Raw genomic sequence first — 16,221 nt, 5'->3', positions numbered from 1 at the left:
CCTATAAAGACTTCTTACATAAACCACAATTTAGATATTATGCTAAATCCCGAGAGTAAATAAAAAGTAGGAGACATAAATCTTGACATTAAGAAGCTTACATAAAGAAAATAAATATATAACTATAAGTAACTATACTGGTTATTGGCAATGAGTCTCATAAGTGTAGAGGAGGGAGGTAGATAGTGCAGACATCCAGAGAAGGGAGGGATAATCAGAGTCTGCTTCATGAAGAAAGTAAGATTTGGTTTGTGTGATTATTCTTGGACATGTGTCCATGATGAAAAGAATGTAATAAACAGAGAAATTGTGGAACCAAAAATCAGAGCTCGAAATACGAAATAGGAGTCAAGGAACAGAGAGAGTCATCCCAGCAGGGAAAGCAGACTGAGAAAGATGACAATAGAAAGGCTGAGAGTCAGCCTTGGGGAGTATTTATATTTGGATGAGCTCAACCTATTTTATAAGGCTAACATAATCCTTGATAGCAAAACCTGACAATTGCAGAACCAGAGAGGAGAATTTCAAGCAAATCTCACTCATGGATATAGATTCAAAAATCCTAAACAAAGTGTTAGAAAATAAGTTGATTTATTTAAAAATGTATCATAACTACACGTGGTTCTAGGAATGCAAAATCAGGTTAACATTTGAAAAATTAATGTAGTTTACACCATTGAGAGAATAAAGGAGAAGAACTATTTCATCACCTCAACAGATATTTGTAAAAGCATTTGAAAAAATTAATATTCGTTTATGGTTAAAAATACATAACAAACTGGAAATAAACATTTTAAAAACCTGATAATGATGTCTACAAACATCTGCAGGAACATAATACTTAATAGCGAAATACTGAAAGCATTCCTTTAGGCGGAGAGCGGTGGCTCACGCCTGTAATCCCAGCACTTTGGGAGGCCAAGGCAGGTGGATCACGAGGTCAGGAGTTCGAGACCAGCCTGGCCAACATAGGGAAACCCTGTCTCTACTAAAAAAACAAAAAATTAGCCAGGCATGGTGGTGCGTGCCTGTAATCCCAGCCACTCGGGAGGCTGAGGCAGGAGAATCACTTGAACTCGGGAGGTGGAGGTTGCAGCAAACTGAGATTGCACCACTGCACTCCAGCCCAGGCCACAGTGTGAGACTCCATCTCAAAACAAACAAACAAAACAAACAAACAAACAAAAAGGATTCCTTTAAAAATCAGTTACAAGATAAAGATGACTGCTTCCATCACTATAATTCAATGTGCCAGAGAATTAGCTGGTACAACAAGGAAAAAAAAAAAAGTGTGGCCGGGTGCAGTGGCTCATGCCTGTAATCCCAGCACTTTTGGAGGCTGAGGCGGGCGGATTGCTTGAGCCCAGGAGTTCAAGACCAGCCTCGGCAATATGTTAAAATCCTGTCTCTACAAAAAAAACTACAAAAATTAGCTGGGTGTGGTGGCATGCGCCTGTAGTCCCAGATGCTCAGGAGACTGAAGAGGGAGGATCACTTCAGCAGGAGTTTGAGGTGGAGGTTGCAGTGAGCTAAGATTGCAACACTGCACTCCAGCCTGGGAAACAGAGAGACTCTGTCTCAAAAAAATTGAAAAAAAAAATTAGGAAGAAATCAATCAATCAATCAATAATACATGATATAAGGATAGGTAAGGAAAACATAAAAATGTCATTATTTGCAAACAATATGGTTGTATATGTAGAAAACCACAAAAAAACTATAAATTATTTATTAAGAGACTTTGCTGCAGTGCTGAATACAATACACAAATCTCTACATATTTCTATGCAATAGGTAAGAAGTATAATGAAAAAGACATAACACTGACAAATGCATAAAAATATAAAGCATCTAGGAAAAAAGATTTTTGAAAGGATATACCAGACCCTATTGAAAAATTAGAACATTTTATTGAAAGATATTAAAGAAGCTCTAAATGAAAGAGATAAAAAATATATTCCTGGATTAGAAGATTTAATATTGGAAACAGTTGTAAATTCATCACTCATTGATCTATGGTTTCAATGCAATTCTAATAAAAATCTCAAAAGGGGTTCTTCATGAATTTGGCAAATTGATTCTTAAGTTTATTTGGGAGAAGAAAGGGTACAGAATAGCCGAGAATCCTCAAGATGATGATCAAGTTAGGGGACGTTGTTTACCAAGTATCAAGACTTATAGCGGTTGTAATTAAGACAGTACAATATTGTTATAAGGAGAGACTGATTTACCAATGGATTGAATAAAAGCTCAGAAAAAGACCTAGAATAAAAGCTCAGAAAAAGACCTAGACATTTATGCTTTTAGCAGCAATACACTGCATGCGAACATGGTAATGCAACCAGTTATTTGTATAGAAAAACATAAATTTGTACTCTTGTACCAATTCTAGGTGATTTTAAGGACTTAAATGACAAAGCAAAGTTTCACAAAAATATAAAATACAAAGGAAAAAACAAAAAAACTTGACTACATTAAAATTAAGGCTTCCTATTAAAAAAAGATTTCCTTCAAATCTGTAAGGAAAAGAAAAATCACATTAGGAAATGAGCAAAAACTTGAACAGGTATTTCACAAAAGAGGAAACCTAATTGGCTAATAAAGATGTGAAAAGATTGTTTAACCTCATCAGTAATCAAGAAAACACAAATTAATATCACAATTAGATAACTTTCATATCATCCAGATTGGCAAAATGAAGCCTGACAATATCAAACATGGGAAAGATCTATAGCAAATGGAACATTTTATAGTATATTGCTAGTGGCAGTATAAACTGGTATAGTTTCATAAAAGATGAAATTATTTTATAAAGTTGAAAGAGACACATTTCTAATAATCTGACAATTTCACTTCTAACATTCCGAATCATACATATGACTAATGACACATGCCCAAGAATAATCACAGCAGCACTATTTGCAAGAGCAAAAATCTGGAAACAACTCAACTTTTCATCAACAGAATGAATAAACAAATGTGCTATATTCATACAGTAGAATATGATATGGCAATAAAAACAAGCAGACTAAAATGCAACAACATGAATGTATCTGAGGTACATAACAGTAAGCACAAAAGAAATTTGTGGCTGAGCGTGGTGGCTCATGCCTGTAATCCCAGCACTTTGGGAGGCTGAGGCAGGCAGATCACGAGGTCAGGAGATCAAGACTATTCTGGCTAACACAGTGAAACCCCGTCTCTACTAAAAATGCAAAAAATTAGCCAAGCGTGGTGGCGGGTGCCTGTAGTCCCAGCTACTCGGGAGGCTGAGGCAGGAGAATGGCATGAACCCGGGAGGTGGAGCTTGCAGTGAGCCGAGACTGCGCAACCGCACTCCAGCCTGGGCAAAAGTGCGAGACTCTGTCTCAAAAAAAAAAAAAAAAAGAAAAGAAAAAAAAAAGAAATTTGCATAAATATGCTTTCAGGTATATGAAATTGAAAACATGAGATCTAAATAATAAATTATTTAGGGATACAAATGTGGCAAAATCATGAAAGAAAGTACTGGAATGATAATCACAAAATTCAGATGACCTCTCAGGGTAGGGTATGAATAGAGAAATGGGAAGAGATATAGAAGAAGGCTTTAGCATATAATACAGGTCATTTTTGTTATAGGGTAAGAGAGGTAGTCAGGTATTTGCTATATTCTTATTGTCTATACCATATACATATTAATAAATATTCTTTTAAAAATGTTTTACTGTGGTAAAATATACACGACATAAAATTATTTTAGCCATTTTTAAGTGTATAATTCAGGGGCGCTAAGTATATTCACAATGTTGTACAAACATCAACATTATCCATCTCTAGAACTTTTCATCATCCCCAACTGAAATTCTGTATCCATTAAACAATAACTTCCTATTTCCACATCCCACCAACTTCCCACGCCGCTGCAGCCCCACTCAGTATTCTCTATTCTACTTTTTGTCTCTATGATTTAGCTACTCTGGTATTCCATTTATATGAGTGGAATCATATATATCATACAATCCTTTTGTGTCTGGCTTAACTCAGCATAACATTTTCAAAGTTCATCCATGTTGTAGCATACATCAGAATTTCATTTCTTTTTAAGGTGAATAATATTTCATTGCATGTATATATCATATTTTGTTTGTCCAGTCATCTGTCCATATTCATTTGTATTATTTCCACTTTTTGGCCGTTGTGAAAATGCCACTATGAACATCAGCATACAAGTATCTGTCCAAATCCTTCCTTTCAATACTTTCAGGTATATACCTAGAAGAGAAATTGCTGGATCATATGGCAATTCTATGTTGAACTTTTTGGAGAACTGCCATACTCTTTTCCACAGCAGCTGCATCATTTACATTCCCAGCAGCAATGTATGAGAGTTCCAATTTCTCCACATCCTTGCCAACACTTGTTATGTTCCACTTTCTTTTTATAATCGTCATCCTAATGGGTATAAAGTAGTCTTTTATTGTGGTTTTGGTTTGCGTTTCCCTAATGACTAGTAATGTTGAATATCTTTTCATGTGTCTATTGGCCATTTGTATATCTTCTCTGGAGAAACGTCTATGTAAGTCTTTTTCCCATTTTTGAAATGGTTTGTTGTTGTTGAGTTATAGGGGTTCTTTATATATTTTGGATATTAATCCCTTATCAGATACATTATTTCCAATATCTGTGGGTTGTCTTTTTGCTCTCTTTTTTTTCTTTTTGAGATGAAGTCTTGCTCTGTCGCTCAGGTTGGAGCGCAGTGGTGTGATCTCAGCTCACTGCAACCTCTGCTTCCCAGCTTCAAGTGATTCTCCTGCCTCCTGAGTAGGTGGGATTACAGGCTTGTGCCACCATGCCTAATTTTTATATCTTTAGTAGAGATGGGGGTCTCGCTATGTTGGCCAGGCTGGTCTTGAACTCCTGAGCTCAGGTGATCCACCTGCCTCCGCCTCCCAAAGTTGTGTAACCTGTCCCAAAGTTACAGGTGTGAGCCACAGTGCCCGGCCTTTTTGCTCTCTTGATAGTATCATTTGATGCACAAAAGTTTTAAATTTATGTCAAGTCCAATGTATTATTTTCTTCTGTTGCCTGTGCTTTTGGTTCATACCCAAGGAATCAATACCAAATGCAATGTCCAAAGATTTCCTCCTATGTTCTCTGTTCCTCTCCTATATCCAATCCATGAATACAGGATGTCTTTCTATTTAAGTCTTAAAAATGTCTTCTGCAATGTTTTGTAGTTTTCGGTGTATGAGGTTTTTTTTTTGTTTTTTTGTTTTTTGTTTTTTTTGCCTCCTTGGTTAAATTTTGAGCAGTTTTACAGTTTTTAACTACTATGTTTAGGTCTTTAATCCATTTTAATTTTTGTATATGGTAGATGGTAAATGACCAACTTCATTCTTTTGCATGTCAATATTCAATTTTCCTAACGCTAATTGTTGAAAAGACTGTCCATGCCACATGGTCTTAGGACGCTTGTCAAAAACCATTTGACCATATACGCAAGAGTTTATTTCTGGTCTCTTTATTTTCATTTATTTATTTATTTTTGAGACAGGGTCTTGCTCAGTTGCCCAGGCTAGAGTGCAGTGGCTTGATCTCAGCTCACTGCAACCTCTGCCTCCCAGGTTCAAGTGATTCTCCTGCCTCAGCCTCCCTAGTAGCTGGAATTACAGGCTCCTGCTACCACGCCTGGCTACTTTTTGTATTTCTAGTGGAGATGGGGTTTCACCATGTTGGCCAGGCTGGTCTCAAACTCCTGACCTCAACTGATCCGTCTGCCTTGGCTTCTCAAAGTGCTGGGATTACAGGCATGAGCCACTGCACCTGGCCCCCTATTTCTGGTCTCTTTATACTGCTTTGATTACTGTAGCTTTGTAATAAGTTTTGAAATCAGGAAATGTGAGTCCTCCAATTTTGCTCTTTTTCAAGATTGTTTTGGCTATTTAGGGTCCTTTAAGATTCCATATGACTTTTAGGATGAGTCTTTCTTTCTTTCTTCTTTAGGATGAGTCTTTCTTTCTTTCTTTCTTTCTTTTTTTTTTTTAGAAACAGAGTGTCGCTAGGTTTTCCAGGCTGGACTTGAACTCCTGGCTCAAATGATCCTCCTGCCTCAGCCTCCCAAGGAGCTGGGACTACAAGTTCATGCCACTATTCCCAGCTGGATGTTTCTATTTCTGCAAAGACTACTGTTGGGATTGTGATAGAGATTGATTTGAATCTGTAGATGGCTTTGATAAATATTGTTATCTTAACAATAGCAAGTCTTCCAATCCATGAAGACAGTATATCTTTCCATTTAAGTCTTAAAATTTCTTCTGCAATGTTTTGCAGTTTTCAATGTAGAATTTTTTTTTTTTGCCTCCTTGGTTAAATTTATTCCTATTTTATTCTTTGTGATGCCACTGTAATGAAACTGTTTCCTTATTTTTCTTTTTGGATTTTTCATCTTTAGGATATACAAATACAACTTGTTTTGGTGTTGATTTTGTATCCTGCAACTTTGCTGTAAAAATATTTTTATTTACTCAGTATTTATTTAAAATGAATGAATCCACACACCGATGTGCATTTATGTAAGTTAGGGATACACTTTGCAGTCACGGCATTAACATTTGCCACAACTTCTAAACAAATAAATATGTATTTTTTATATCTACAGAAGGAAGCCAAATGTGGGGAAAATATTTACTTTTATTCTTTAATCATCCTCATTTTCCTTTGTCTTCTCAACTTTCATCATTTGTTGACCAACCTTTCCGCACCCCTTCCTTGGAACATGTGTCTCCCTTGGCTTTGGTGGCATTGCACTGCCCCAAGTTTTCTCCTATTTATCTGACTACTTTTTTTTTGGTGTCCACTGGCTCATTCTTCTCCCGCTTCCAATTCCCTGCTCTTCGAATGTGCTCTAAGATTTTGTGCTCAGTCCTCTGTTTTCTTCTCTTTGGATTTGCCTTCTTTAGATTATTCTTTTCCCAAAACTTCACCTATTTCCATTTGAATGACTCCCTTAACAAGTATACAATAGGCAGTGAGCATATGAAGAGCTGCAGAACCTCTACACTAATCAAAGAAATGCATATTAAAATGAGACAATTTTATAACCATCAGATTTACTAAAATCAGAAAGTCAGATGACACAGGTCTATAATCGCATATATGAAACTCTGAAGATGTGTTTCAAAATACAGAATGTCTCATATTTTAAAAAAGTAAAAAGGCACAGATACTGTATATGGCACAGGGAATAGTATCCTGTAACCAAGTATATTAACATTTCTACAATAAAATGTATAGATATTCATATTTAGTAGGATAAAGACTGTAAGTAGCCTCATCTTAGCTCAGGTAAGATTTTACAGCCAAATGAATTTGATGTAAATTTATATTTTAAAAAACTTATGGTTTTAAGAGTTTTCAGATTTTAGAACTGGGCTAGCTAGTGTCAACAAAGAACAAGAAAAGGGAAAAGAAGCTTTATATACTGCTGATGAGAATGTGAATTACTGTAACTATTCTGGATAATAATCTGGGAGTACTTCATGAAGTTAAATAATCATATGCCTCATGACTCGGTAATTCCAGTCCTAGGTATAAACTCCAGAAAAGGTTTGTACAAATGGTAGAGGAGTTGGAAGCAACCTAAGTGTTCGCAGGTAAAATGTGAAGAATATTTACATCATCAGAAGCAAGAAATTTGGTGTTCATATAGATTTCAAAAAGCAGAATAAGATCTGTATTAACATGCCACTTTATAAATTAAAATCACAAACATACACAAAAAACAACATATAATATTCAAGGACACATTAATATTCAAGGACTTATATAAATATAATAGTATGGCTGCAATGAAATGGGATTGAGGATAAAGGGAAAAGTAATAAACTGAGAGGAGCTTTGTACAGACCAATCTGTATATACTGAGGAGTATCATTAATTCAGCTCTCTGCACCTGGGGCCCAGAGCGAGAGAGGAAAAAACATAATCACTTTTGTCTACCTATGTATAAATATAAACCCATACATTCACATGTGCAATATCATAGATGATGGAACACATTCATTCCCCATTTATGCTCTGCTCCTAAATACTTAATTGGGGTTGGCATATACTATAATTTTGGGAGTCTGAAGAGAAACCTAGCCATAAATAACTTTTAATTAAAATTATTCTTATTACCACCTATGTTCTTTCCTCTTCTTTATTCTACATAAAGCTGCTGGAGACTATGACACTGTCATCATCTGGTTGTTAGGTAGAAAAGGAATACCCAGAAATGCCATTTATGTTTTGGACAGAAGCCCAATTTCCATTTTATCTTCTCACAGAGTATAGATATATAGCTTTATACTATTTTTAAATTCTTATTTCTGACTAGAAAATGTACACAGACTTATTTGTCAAAAGGAGTCTATTGGTAACTCCATTATTAAAGGAAATGCAATTTTTTTAGCATTTTGTAAATGACAATGGTATAGAATAATGTTCAATGTCTGAATCATTATACAACTTGATAGCCATAAAAACTGAGAAGCTCCAGAACTATGTTCTTCCCCTACTCTTCTTATCTCCATACCTAACTATAAGAAGAGCATTAGAACAGTGTCCCAAAGAGTAATCACAATACTTTAATATTTTCTAGTTGTCAAAATGCATTAATAGGAAATATTACTCAAGAAAGATCACTCAAAATTTTGAATATGATGAAAGATTTCCTGAGCTAGAAATATCCTATGATTTTCATAGCAAGAGGTGTTGAATCATAACAATACATATAAATGATGATGGCCTATCTCCTGAACATGAATGAGCCTCCAACAGTCCACGTCTGGCTCTGATGAAATGTTTACCTAGAGTCTACCGGAGATAATAAATTACATAATGTCCCGATCAGCATTGCCTTTATCAGAGTGGTTTTAGTTTCTGCTGCAAACTGCTAATTGGGTTGAAGATTATTTAGATATATTTCTAGGACTAAGTAGTCAACTAGGATCTTTGGTAAAAAAAAAAAAAAGGTATTAGAAAATTCACAAGGGGAAAATTAAATGGAAAATTTCTTTGCTTGAATACTTCTAAGTTTCAAGTTCTCTTTATGCCCAAGCTTGCCATAAAAATGTATTCGTATAAGGTTTCAAATCATAAGCAAAGAAATACCATTTCTCTACTTTGCAGAAGGTAAAAAACAGGGCTGTCTTATTGACAAGAAGAAAAACAAAGTCTAAAGGGGCTCCCAAAACTAATTAAATAACTAATATATGGTTTGCACAAATAGACCCAGAACAACTCAAATCATAACTCTTTCTCCACTTAATCTAATCTCACCTTTCTTTCATAAAACTCTCGACTATACCAGTAAGGAATGAACTTTTTCTGAACTACTTCTGTTGGTAGATAGTTGATGTACGTGCATTTACAGGAAGAAGTGGACAGAAGTTTTTTTTTTAAATCCACTCCTTCTTATCAGGGAATATCCTGATAAGGAGTGGTTAAGTAGGGAGGAATACCTTTCATTTTGTTTACCCTTAGGTTTCTCTCTCCAGCATCATTAAAAAGACCAGGAAAGTCTTATATATACATCTCAACAATTCAAAAGCAGAATTTTTAAAAACCTTAAGCTTTTGTAATTATTTTAAAAAGGAAAAAAAGGACACAAAATTATCAATATAAAAACCAACTCACCAATGATGCCACTATCTCTGCTTTCAAGGGTAGAGGTTGGACTAGTAACAGCCCCATAGCTGCAGTCCTTGGCAGTTGCATTTGTACTGATGGGTGGGAGTGTAGAGCAGGGGCTACTGGCTGGTGGAGAGGCAGTGCTGCTAGTCAGAGTGGAACAAGGACTTATCCGCTGGGTGATTGCTGAGGTCTGAAAAATTGGAATCATGAATAAGTAAGATAACCTGATCAGCTGTTCAAGTATATTTTAAGATAAAATAAATGCTTTGATGAAAAAAAAAACTACATGCATAGCTTTTACATCTATTAGGCTCTATTTGTTTTTGCTTTCTTAGATAAGGACTTTGGGGTCTACAAATTAATGTGAAACTTGATGAACTTAACATTAACAGAGACTGCTGCCAGTTTTTCTGCCTACAAAATTTCCAGTGACAAGTACCCTATCATTGCCATTCATTAACAGAATAGAGAAATTTTTTATTAAGCACAAGTTCTCCCTGCTATTGCAAGTTTTCCTTGCAATCAATAAAACTTTTTGGAAGACCTGGAACTTTGCCTTGTTAATAATTTTCTTTCTTTCTTTTTTTTTTTTTTGAGACGGAGTTTCATTCTTGTTGCCCAGGCTGGAGTGCAATGGCACAATCTTGGCTCACTGTAACCTCCACCTCCCAGGTTCAAGCGATTCTCCTGCCTCAGCCTCCCAAATAGCTGGGATTATAGGCATGCGCCATCACACCTGGCTAGTTTTGTATTTTTAGTAGAGATGGGGTTTCACCATGTTGGCCAGGGTGGTCTCGAACTCCTGACCTCAGGTGATCCACCCGCCTCAACCTCCCAAAGTGCTGGGATTATAGGCGTGAGCCACTGGACCCAGCCAATAATTTTCTTTAGATGGAAGGGGAAAAAAAATCTCTACAGCTGGGAAGAAATAAAGTTCTTAATGCAAGGAAGTGTCTTTTCGATACATAGGCAGCTGTCCAGAGACAATACATGAATGCAGAGAAAAATGCCTTATTCTAAAAGTTTGTCTAATAAAACAGAATTAATATTAGTTTAATACAAACCTAAATAACTTCTCTGTAACAGCATTACAGCCTGAGATCACTTTGTATCCTGAATGATTCTTACACTTGAAGCTATTTACTTTTTAAGTTTTGATGTGAAGGAATGAATAATTACTAAAAAGGTTGGTGGTAATATATTCTGATTTACCTAATTTAATGACAATTCACTTTTCTTCAACTCTTTCTACACAAATAAATTACTACAATAGTGAATAAAAGTATATTTTTTCAAACACTAAAAACATTTTATCCTTTTTTTTTTTTTTTGAGACGGAGTTTCACTGTGTCGTTCAGGGTGGAGTGCAATGGCACAATCTCAACTCACTGCAACCTCTGCTGCCCAGGTTCAAGTGATTCTCCTGCCTCAGCCTTCCGAGTAGCTGGGATTACAGCCGCCAAATATCACGCCTGGCTAATTTTTATAGTTTTAGTAGAGACGGGGTTTCACCGTCTTGGCCAAGCTGGTCTTGAACTCCTGAATGTGTACTTCCCACCTCAGCCTCCCAAAGTGCTGGGATTACAGGTGTGAGCCACTACACCCGGCCAACATTTTATCGTTTTTAAAATTATTAAGTGATCAGCAGCAAAATTACTTGAAGACGCACTAATGATAAATTTAACATCTTTAAATGTTAAATTTAAAAGAAGCCTTTCAACTTCTTTACAAATAGAGTCTCTATTCATACTCTTTCTGCTAAAATTTAATAACTGGAGAATGTGTTGATAACTAGCTATGAGAATATTAAGGCTCTTCGACTCATCCTAAGATGATTCCTAGATGCAGTCCCTTGTGTTTAATCATCTCTGTTGAATCTAGGTTTTGATTTTAATTTAAATATAACCAGGTTACAAAAGATACATTTGACTCAACCAAAAACAAGTGACATTCTCATTACCCTCCAACAAAGTAAATCTTTTCAATCATATCAATAATATTAGAATCTGATTTTTCTTAACAACACAGTAAGCTCTCAAATGTATCCAAATTTCTCTTCTACTATATGTTATCTCTCCAGAGAAGAGGAGAGTTTCAATTTTTTAAAATCTCTATTTTTATAATATGATGCTGGTCTACCAGAGCAATGATTTTTTTTTTTTAACCTTAAAATCTTTTTTCCCTTACAGAGCAATTATTCCTAACTAGGCACACAGTAATATCACTTGTGACATGGAAAAAACAAACATGCAAGCTCTCTTACAAAACTGACAGATACTGAGCCCCCACTCCAGACTTATTGAATTGGAATTGGAATCCTTCAGGTTAGAAATGTGGCAAACGATTTTTAACCTCCCACTCCCAGTCTGAGACACATGTGAGTAGATGAACTGTACTCAGGTCTTTTACATTAGATATAGCTATAGTTATTCCATATTGCAAAAGTTTTAGGCCCAGCATGGTGGCCTATGTCTGTAATCCCAGCACTTTGGGAGGCTTGAGGCAGGTGGATTGCTTGAGGCCAGGAGTTTGAGACCAGCCTGGCCAACACGGCAAAATGCCATCTCTATTAAAAATACAAAAATTAGCTGGGTGTGGTGGTGCATGCCTCTACTCCCAGCTACTCAGGAGGCTGAGGCATGAGAATCATTGAACCCAGGAGGTAGAGGTTGCAGTGAGCCAAGATCGTGCCACTGCACTACCACCTGGGCAACAGAGTGAGACTCTGTCTCAAAAAAAAAGAAAAAAAAAAGAAGAAAAGTTTTATTATGATATGAATCTATTACTTTTATAACAACTCATTTCTGTTCTAAGATTCTCATTCTGTTCTTTGTGAAAGAAAATCATATTATATGCATAATATAGACAATGTGGAGGTTAAGCCCAAACAGCACTTACTTATTTTTACTCTAAGTTATTTTGTGCAAAATAAAGCACATATCACAGAATATGTACCTTAAAAGCTTTAACTGTAAAAGCAAAGCTTAAATATCAAGCCATTTAGAAAACAGAAAATTGTTCATGGCTTATGACTTAAAAGGCAGGCCTCATATTTACTTAAGGAGACTAGTTAATGAGCTAGAGAAAGACAACTATTTATTCTTCATGCTGTAGGCTAAAATGGACGTCTATTTAAGCCACTGCACTTCCTAAACCTTTCAGTGTTTTTCCCATTGCCCTTAATGTTCTCCAGAAGGATCCTAAGAAAGCTCCAAATCTGGATCTCTTGAAGGTCCTACAAATACACAACATAAGAAGCTAAAGAGGAAATTCATAAGGTCCATATGAATACCTTGGAAACTACTGAAAGAATAAAGGGGTCAGGTGAATATCACTTTCATGCTTTGTTTTTTTTGCAGAAAAATGATGTATGCTGACTTGCATTAGATTCTGTCATTACTATTTTGAGAATATCATCACTACATGATCTTCCTAAGCATAGCAGTTTATCTTTGTTAATATACTGTTTAGCTCAGAAAAAAGTCACCAAATTAACATGACCTCCTACTTCTTCATAATCTTCCTGAGACCAGAAATTCAAATGATCAATTTAGCCACTTTCTTGTGTGGTTCCAAGATAGTTCCAGTGTATATTATACTGCAAGAAGGCTACCATTTAGCTTCATTATTAATATTTTACATTTGTATAAAGCTTAACAATTTAAAAATATTTTTATATATTATCTCATTTACTCCTTATCAACCTGGTATGAGAGGCATAATGTATGTTATTTCCCCCACTTAAGAAATGTGAAAATGAAACCAATGAAAGTACGAAAGCTATGATGTAATTTCCCCCAAATCACACAGTTCCTGCATATATTTATATACTAACTATACTGCATATTATTTTATACTTTTTATTTATATGACATTTTACAGCTTACAAAGTACTTTCATATTCATGATTTAACTTGATCCTTTCAACAACCCTGTCAGGTGTTATTATTTCACATTACACTGGAACAGTATGGTGTGGCTGTTAAGTGCATAGATTATAAAAGCAGACTGCCTGGGTATGAATACCATTCCATCACTTTCTGGCAGTGTGTTTCCATATCTTATTTCAAAATTGGAATATGAATGAACTCTACCACACTGGGTTGTGAAGAAGCTTAAACAAAATAGTGCAAGTAAAACAATTAGTACAATAATTGGTACACAGTAGGTATTTAATAAATGTCAGTTATTATTACCTATGAAAAATATAAAGCTCAGAGAGGTTAAGTGACACGTCCAAATTTACAAAATGGTAGGTGGCAGAGTTGGAACTAGAACACAAATTTTCTCCCTCCTGGTTCAATGGCTTTTCTACTACACCACATTGCTTTAATTAAATCAATGATACTACTCATTTACTTAAGATTATGTTATTCAGTAATGTACAAGTAAGGTGCACTCCATAGACTTGTGACTTTATGCAGAAATCACTGTGACATGCAGAATCTCAAGAACAACAAGTACAAATTTTATCATCCAAGGAAATGTAGCTGTGTAGAAATGACAGAGTCCTTGAAAAATATTCGGGTTATAAGATATGACATCAAGTTACCTGGTCATTACTATAACAGTCACATTTTAACTTGACATGAATATCAAGAAATGAAAGGTGAAATAGATGTTTTATTGCTCCCAATTTTAAAAAATCCCTCAACAATATTGTTCCCATTTTTTATTCACAGAGCACAGCATATTGACATAGTTACAATGTAAATTGATTTAAAAAATCATCAGCTCTGACATCATGAAACATACATTCTTGTCATAAGGTAAAACAACCCCACAACTAAACATGTAATGTAATATCAGTTAATGGTAAGAGCTATGAAAAAATAAAGTAGAAGCATAGGGGTATATGGATGGGCAGGTGCAATTATTAGAAGAGGAATTAAGTAAGACCTCTCTGAGGAGGTAACATTTAGGCAGAACACTGAATAAGTGAGGAAGTGAGTTATGGGGGAAGAACATTCCAGTAAAAATGAATATAGCTGATGTGTCTGGCGAACGACAAGGAGGCCAACGTAGCTGGAGAGCCGTGCGTGAAAGGGAGAGGGGTAGGAAGTGATGTAGGAGAGGTAGCAAGTGGCTAGATCAGGTGTAGCCTTCTGGGCCACAGTAAAGATTTTAGATTTTATTTTAAGTATGATGGGAATACAGTAGAAGATTACAAGCAAAGTGACAGAATTGGATTCATATTTTACAAGGATCACTCTGGTTACTGTGTGAACAGACTACAGGGGGGCAAGAGTGGACACAGAGACCTATTAGGAGACCATTTATTCATATAATAAATACCCACTGTGCACCTAGTAATGACAGTAATGTTCTAGGGGCAGAGGATACGGCAACGGGTAGAATAGGCAAAAATCCCAGCCTTCCAGCCTTACATTCTAGTACCTATTGCAGTAGTACAGGCAAAAGATGACAGTGGCTTGGACTTGGGTATAGCAGTGGGAATAGTGAGAAGGGATCAGATTGAGTACATATTTTGAAGACAGGGTCTACGATTTGCTGAAAGAGTGAATGTGGGTCTGATGGAAGTCAAATGGCTCCAATGCTTTTGTCCTAAGCAAGTAGGTGATACCATTTACTCATATGGGAAACACTGCAGAAGGCACAGGTTCTAGGGAGAAATCTGACATGTTAAGTTTGAGATACATTTTAAACATTAGGTAGAAAATATAATGTGGGAAGCTAAATATACAAATTTCAAGTAAAGGGGAAAAGGCAGGGCTAGAGATAATTTGGGAGTTAAGATAGTATTTAAATAATGTGCAGCTAGCAAAACCAATAACCTAAGGAGTGAGGCTTGAGGACAGCGCCCTGGAACATCTGAACTTATCCACACAATATATAAATGTATTCAAATAATCCTTGTATATCTCATTGTAACAAAAGTAGTATGTGATATAGACTCTTCACTAATATTTATTAATAAAATATGCAATTTAAAATTAATTTGTCATCTCCTGAATAAAACGCTTCACTATCAGACATTCACGCTGAAGATTAAGATCATATAAATGAATCCGACTCTAGTACTTTTTTTTGCTACATTTAAACTGAAAAAAATGAAAATAGCAAAAAGAAAGAAAACTATAAAATATTTTTTAAATTGTAGATTTTTTTAACTTTCTGAGACGGATACTTAGAAAATCCCCAAATATTTAGATATTGAGTAATATACTTCTAAGTAGCCTTTGAGTCCAAGAGGAAATCACAAAAAAATGAGAAAATATTTTAAATTGGAATAAAAACTAAGTATAAAAAAACTTGTAGGATATTGCTAAAGATGTGCTTAAAAAGAAATATTAGTTTTAAATGTGTATTTCAGAAAAGTAGAAAATCTGAACTAATGATCCAAGTAATCTTTTAGATCCCACTTTCTAAATTATCATTTTGTAACTGATAAATTCCACTGTGGTCACAGTAACTGGAATCTTTGGAAATTTGTCAAGACCTGCTCTATGGCTCAGCATATAACCAATTCGGTAAATAATCCACATGCACTTGAAAAGAATGTATATTCTGCAAATTTGGGGTGCAGTGCTTATATACGTGTCA

The 16,221-nt window shown here is 35.5% G+C and overlaps 1 protein-coding gene across 11 annotated transcripts in view; it reads right to left on the bottom strand.

The window, feature by feature from the left end:
• Positions 1 to 16,221, bottom strand: part of TANC2 (tetratricopeptide repeat, ankyrin repeat and coiled-coil containing 2) — a 471,869-nt gene that overhangs the window by 217,194 nt on the left and 238,454 nt on the right. For all 11 annotated transcript variants that reach the window (XM_034942670.3, XM_034942673.4, XM_008963747.5 and 8 more), the window contains one exon: positions 9,661 to 9,847. In XM_034942670.3, the coding sequence (XP_034798561.1) occupies positions 9,661 to 9,847 (187 nt within the window). The remainder of the gene's footprint in view (positions 1 to 9,660; positions 9,848 to 16,221) is intronic.

Source organism: Pan paniscus, chromosome 19 (assembly GCF_029289425.2).
Source record: "Pan paniscus chromosome 19, NHGRI_mPanPan1-v2.0_pri, whole genome shotgun sequence".
Classification (NCBI taxonomy): domain Eukaryota; kingdom Metazoa; phylum Chordata; class Mammalia; order Primates; family Hominidae; genus Pan; species Pan paniscus.
Note: the sequence above shows the minus strand (reverse complement) of the source record. Positions and strands in the feature narration are given on the sequence as shown.